This window comes from Hordeum vulgare, chromosome 6H (genome assembly GCF_904849725.1).
Source record: "Hordeum vulgare subsp. vulgare chromosome 6H, MorexV3_pseudomolecules_assembly, whole genome shotgun sequence".
Taxonomy (NCBI): domain Eukaryota; kingdom Viridiplantae; phylum Streptophyta; class Magnoliopsida; order Poales; family Poaceae; genus Hordeum; species Hordeum vulgare.
The window spans coordinates 547020349-547026890 of NC_058523.1; the positions used below are offsets into that span (position 1 = coordinate 547020349).

The 6542-nt window shown below is 41.9% G+C and overlaps 1 protein-coding gene across 1 annotated transcript; it reads left to right on the plus strand.

Annotated features, from left to right (window-relative positions):
* Window positions 1-754: 754 nt before the first annotated feature.
* On the plus strand, window positions 755-5575 carry LOC123400960 (uncharacterized protein At1g10890). Its single transcript, XM_045094674.1, has 4 exons — window positions 755-1080; window positions 2620-2805; window positions 4278-4497; window positions 5051-5575. The coding sequence occupies exons 1-4, from the start codon at window positions 953-955 to the stop codon at window positions 5315-5317; spliced, it is 801 nt and encodes a 266-aa protein (XP_044950609.1). The 5' UTR covers window positions 755-952; the 3' UTR covers window positions 5318-5575.
* The last annotated feature ends 967 nt before the right edge of the window (window positions 5576-6542 follow it).

Here is a 6542-nt window from a genome sequence, read left to right on the forward strand (position 1 = left end):
AGATGTGCTTTTTTGGGTTAGAGTAGGTGGGGTCCAGGGAAAAAGAGAGGTCCAAAGTAGCCAAATGATTGAGAAAGAGCATTTATTATCCATCTAACCCTCCCATCAAAACACCTTTAGAGTTAGAGTTAGTTCAGGCTAGTTCAAGGGTTAGAATCTAAGACCCTGTTTGGAACCATAATAGATTATGATAATCTAGATTATGAACATAGATTATATAATCTGGTTTATAAAAATAATCCAGGTGGACATGTTTGGAGACCAGATTATATAAACTGTAAACCAGCTTTTAAATTGTACAATGACATGTTTGCCCTCTGTTTACAAGGAAAAATAGGAAAGCGACGGTGGCACTGCGTAATTCTCTTAAAGTTTACAAGGGTAACACGTCATTTGTAATCCATAATCTCATTTTAGCTGGGATAGAGCAAGTTATGAGATTATAATAATCTGGTCATCTACTTCCTCCGTTCCTAAATATAAGATCTTCTAGAGATTACACTATAGACCACATACGGAGCAAAATGAGTGAATCTATAATCTAAAATATGTCTATATACATCCGTATATATTTCATAGTATAATATCTAAAATGTCTTATATTTAGGAACGGAGGAAGTAATTTATAAAATCTACAATATAAACTGTTCTGTTTGAAAATACAATAGATTATAAAATCTGATTATATAATCTGGGTGGTTTCAAAACAGGGCCTAACTCTAACTCTAACCAGTTTAGAGTATCCAAACACGGCCTATATTTTCCTCATCTCTTCGTCGTCCTCCCACTTTTCTCCAGCCCGCCGCCGTCGCCATTGATGCCCGCGCGCCGTCCCCAAAATCCCCCGTCTACATAGATCGGCGCCCAACGCTCGGACGTCCGTCCCCGATCTCCCCGCACCCGGTCAGATCTGCCAGTGCCGGGCACCGCGGTGGATATAGCTTCCAGCCGGATGCCGCGCGACCTGTCACGGTCGCCGCCGCGCCGGCGCCGGCCGTCGCCATCCCCGCTTCGGCGCGGACCGGGCCTCAGGGAGCGCGTGCCCAGCCGCAGCAGGTCCCCTTATCGCCCCTCCTATAGGTGATCTCCCCTGTCACACGCGACCGCAATCTGGCGCGCCTTTACTTTTTCAGCATCTTCGCCGTGTCTGTGTGTCATGTATATATGACCTGTGTAAAGGGTAGGGAAGATACGAGGGGAAGCTAATCCGCGGATTGTTTTTCGTCTTTGATTTGTTTTTGTTATATGTCGGCTGTATCCTGAATGCAAACTTGCTAAATGGAATAATTGTTTTGGGTCTTCTCATGCTTGTTTGGACCTATGTGAGTTGGTCAGTGAGTGATTCTTAGTTATGGTTAGCACGTCCTGCTGTTATCACGGCTCATGTGAATATGTGATTGTTCTATGATGAATGTAACAGATTCAGACTACAAGATAATGCTGTTCCTGTTTTTACAACAAATCTAACATGGGTTGTACTGTAAAATTTGCTTGGCTATGTTGACGGCACTACTCACACCCTGCTTGGATAAGAAATCTGAAACAAGGTTTATCCAGGAATGGAATATTGGTATCTATTAAGTGTTTGTAACCCTTTTTCACCATGCCATGAGGTTAGTCTGAGGGTGGAGAGCAAGGTAGTGTTACATGCCTTGGGTGCACTCTTGCCCGCTTACATGGTTAGCTGGTGTTTCTATCGAGTTTGGATCGTGCAACAAGCCGACAACACTACCGTTTGAACCAGTCATTGTGCTCTGGAAAATACAGACATCAAGTAAATGATTTGCTGGTCTTTCTTTTGTCTAAACACCAAGTATCGTACTGGTTTAGTGGGCAGTCCAGCCTAAAAAGAAACGCTAATGACGATACCTCATACTGGTTTGGATGAGCACTCATGCAAGCTGCTAGATCGGTAATCCTGACCAGAGAGATATTTCTGTTGACTCCCTGGCCGCCCATCCACTTTGTTTTAAACCCCCACCTCACCTGGAGTTAACAATTTTGGTGTAGTTCAGCCCTTAAAGTTTAGCCTACCTTCAATTTACGTCATAGATTCGCCACTGATTGAGATGGCAATGGATGAATGCCATATGCCTTACCAGGGCACACTGTCTTCTTTGACATCTTTAGGTGAACACACTGCAGAGGCCAGAAGAGGCCCGGAGAGGGGGAATGTGGGCAATTGGTGGTTAAGTGTGGAGTTTCTTCTGTTATCAATTTTCTAATATGATATAGGAACCACTAAAATCAGTTGCATCCATTTACATCCAAACCAAGAAAAAATGTTGAACAAGGAACACATATGGAAGCAGCTTGGAACATATGAGCAGATGATGCTTGAACATAGTTATTACAGCCTCACTGGTACTCTACGAGTCTACGTTGCTTGCCTGTATAGACTGACAAGTGACAAGAGTTCCTTCTGTAAAAAGCATGGAACCTACAAAGATTTTTACTCTATGCTGTATTGCTGTGGAATCCTCCAAAGTTCTAACGATGTTTGAGGTAACTGCTTCTGCTCACTTTTTAGGGCTTCTACAAGTGACGGTGATTACCTGTTTTATGTTATCTTATCATGCTCCTATTTTTGTCCTCACAATGGCAACCTTTATATTGCAGAAGGAAGAGCCCTTCACCTTCCTCTCCCAGGAGGCGCAGGAGTCCATCCCCATCAAAAAGCCATTACAAAAGAAAGAGAAGTCCAAGTGTCACTGGTTCTCCAGTTGCCAAATCGAGCCCCCATCTTGGGTCTACAGAGAATAAGAATGCCGTTGATAAGCAAAGGCTAGAAGAAGAAAAGAAAAGGTGGGGAGTATCTGCTTTGCCATTTAGAATCTAGACTATGCCATGTACAAACCATATTGTTTACTCTCTCTTTGCCATACCTCTTTCACAATGTTGACAAGCTAGTCATTAATGAACATTTTCATAGTGCTATTGTACTGTATTCATCTAGCTGCTGTTTTCACCACGACACGAGGTCAGGTTCTATTGGCTAACTGTGTTTTAAATTATACGCTCTTCTGAATACATGTACTGCAATTTGCTCTATTTTTTTTCTGAATACACATAGTGCAATTCAATCATGTTTTTATTGAACAGTAATGAACGAAAATACTTTCAAATGTGAATGTTAATTTGATAATTGTTTCTTATCTGGGCTGTCTCAAAAAATCAAAAATGCCGCTTAACCACTTTAGTTGTAAGCTAGTAGCTCCGAAAAAGAAAAAATATGTTTATGTTTGCAGTGTGCATTGGACTATGTTCAATTAATAACCCTTGGTGGGAAATGAAATTAGTTTCCTACTTGCAAGCATTCTACTATCACCAGGCATTCATTTTCTGTCTTATCTTGGTAATTAATATGTGCTCTTGATCATAGTTTATTTAGTCCGGTTGCCTGAGGCTTGCAGCTTTCATGTTATTATGCTTATTCAACTGAAAGTGCCAGATATAATTTAGGATGACAAATGTGTTATTTGTGGTCGTAGCTACTTGCTCGGTTCCAATTTCGTGGTGTTCCTTTCTTTTAGCTTAGTTTTGATGTGGTTTCTGGCTTCCTGTAAAAATCAGAGTAGCAGAATTTGTTTTGGTTGCTCAATATTGATTAATGTTCTGGCTGTTGAATATGGATTGATTTGTTCACTTTACTGACATGTAACTTATTGACGGGAATGAAACCAAAGTAGCAGAATTTTAAATATGCACCATTACCATGGTGTCATTCCAAATTTTTTTTTGCCTGTCACGGTGTCACCTGTCAATTGAAAAGTGTGCTAACGTCTTTTTGTTGCTTGCACTAACCAGTCACAGTAAGCAATTGAATTAGTAAAAAAGTTCAATGCATGATTGGTTTGATATTCCCTCAGATGCATGCAGAAATACGATTTAGTTGGAATATTGAGATGCTTACATGATTAGCTCTAAATCTGCCACAAGTTACTCTTGACATTCTTCTCTACAGGCTTTTCTGAAGGAAGATACTGCTATAGTTCCACTTGTTATATTTGATGATGCAATTGGTGATCCTTTATCTACTCTTGACCAGTTTTGCTAATTCGTTTTTTGGATCTGGAATCATAATAGAGGTATGCCTAAAATGCATTAGTCTGTATTCAACACTATGCTGATGAAAGGTATAGTTGATGATAGATAGTGTTATAGATTCTAAATCTGCCCCTTGCTTTTGTGCCCTTAGATATTTGATGGGAGTGTTGGCATCTGTCAATATTTTCTTTTGCAAAGTACACTTCATTAACTTCTTCTCACAATTGCAGGCGTCAAAAAGAAGTTGAATTAAGGCTACTAGAGGAGGAAACTACAAAAAGAGTTGAGCAAGCTATTAGGAAACAAGTTGAGGATAGTTTGAATTCTGAGGAAATCAAACATGAAATACAGCGTCGAATTGATGAAGGGCGGAAAAGGATATATGAGGAGGTTGTTGCCCAAATTGAGAAAGAAAAGGTGTCTGCCTTGGTTGAAGCCCAACAGAGAGCGGTAAGGGCATCTCCAGTCCTTAAATCATAAACCGGCCTTAATCTGAGGCCCATCTGACATGCTATAGCAAAATAAGAATCTTACAATGTTAGGCTGGGGCCCACATGCCAGTTTCCTTTTTCTTTCACCCAACCACTCATGCCTTCATGCATGCGCTCTTGGGATGAAGTAGAGTCGATTGGCCAAGGGAAATTAGTTGTAGCTTGCATTTGTATTACTTTATGCATCACGGAGAGTGGATAGAGAGAACATGGTTTTGTATTGCTTGTGGGCGGGTCACGCCGCTATGGGTGAACCCAGCAATTTTCTGACTAAGGTACCCTCACAATGCTTATAATATGCTAAGGTCGACCTCAAGGGCCTTATGCCCGGGCTTATTTCCACATTGGAGAAGCTCTAAGCTCTTTTGCCGTTGCCATGTTTTCTGCTGGCTCGTATTGTGCACCTTGGCATAATTCTTTAGTTCTTGTTGCAGCACTGCTTGTCATAACTCATGAAAGCTTATTTTTGAGAATAACCTCCTCATGAAAGCTTATGTTTGTCGTTGCCACAGGAACGTGAGAAGAAAGAGCGAGAAGAGCTAGAGAAGAAGCTTGAAGAGGAGCGAAAGAAAGCAGAGGCGGCTCAGATGAAGGTAGCCATGGAGCAGCAGCAGAAAGAGCTGGAGCGGTACCAGGAGCTGGAGAGGCTTCAGAAGGAGAGGGAGGAAGCCATGAAGCAGAAGCAGATGGAGGAACAACAGCAGAAGCAGAACCAGATGAAGCTGCTGGGCAAGAACAAGACACGACCAAAGCTGTCGTTCTCGCTTGGGATGAAGTAGATCAGCTGATTCGTCAAGGGAAATTAGCGCTGTAGTTTGCATTTGTAACCATTTGTCTGAAACCGATGATTGGTGGTAAGTCAGTCGTGCAAACGATCGTGTTGTGTTAAAAGCGTATTTTTTTTATCATCTGCTGTTGTAAGCTCCATGATATTTTCTGACTGCCCTGTTTTCGCACTATGTTATCTTGCCGCTCCAATGCAAGATTGGTTGTAGTGCGAAAACATCCTGTATAAATGGGAAAATGCTGGTAGAGCAGAGGAGGCTGGCTAGTGTGCATGAGCTAGGGCTGTAGTGTGTGGAAACCCAACTAGCATGTACGCAACCGGAGGGCACTAAGAGCATTTTTAGCACCTCCTTGTGATCAATGAATCATAGCTAAAAAATGAAGTTTCTACAAAGATCTATTCGAGTCCCATGACAAGGCGACATGCCAAACAAGTACAATAAGAAAGGTGAATGCACTCTTGGATGATCATAATCCAAATATCCATGAGAATTACATATACTACCTAAGTCTTGTGTGATATCCATGAGAATTATATACTCTGTTGCCTAAATCTTGTGTGCGCAAGTATGATGTGAAAGGCAAACAACTTTCAGCTCATGGAGAAACAAAATCTACTACACTGAAACAAATTTAAAGAGAAATGTTACATCTCCATGGAAAATATGTTTTTGGTGATAAGACCAACCAGTTACACCTTACGAAAGGATTGAAAGCCATCTCAGCCATCAACTATTTCACATGCATTTCCATAATTCGTTCGAGATCTTGTTGCATCATGCAACCAATATGGGTGTGCCTGGCTGCACGCACTGAGCTAACCAGGCCCGTGCAGGACGAAATTGAATTGTTTGGTTGCCTACATTCATTGTTTCGCTGCATCACACGGACTTTAGAGCACCTTCCAGCCAGGCCCGCTAGAAACGCCCAATCGACAGTCCAACAAACCATGCTCGGGCGATGCAGGGGAAGGGAACACGATGCCGAGCTCATGCGACCACAAAGATGCTGCAAGCTCGCCCGCGTCTCAAAAACCCCGGCAGTAAGACATGTCTAATGTACTCCATTGCTTCCTGCTTAAATTGTTGCTTTTCTGTCATGCCAGGACAAGTGTTATGTGATGTTCCAATGCAAGGTTTCAGGAGTTTATAGTTCACGGAAAGCATGCGACGAACAAGTGACGGTTACAAAAAAAAACTGCTATAGAGGGTTTAAGAG

Coding starts and splice junctions, on each gene's coding strand:
- LOC123400960 (XM_045094674.1), top strand. CDS start 953: ATGCCGCGCGACCTGTCACGGTCGCCGCCGCGCCGGCGCCGGCCGTCG. Junction 1,081..2,619: donor CCTTATCGCCCCTCCTATAG/GTGATCTCCCCT, acceptor TTTATATTGCAG/AAGGAAGAGCCCTTCACCTT. Junction 4,498..5,050: donor TTGAAGCCCAACAGAGAGCG/GTAAGGGCATCT, acceptor TCGTTGCCACAG/GAACGTGAGAAGAAAGAGCG.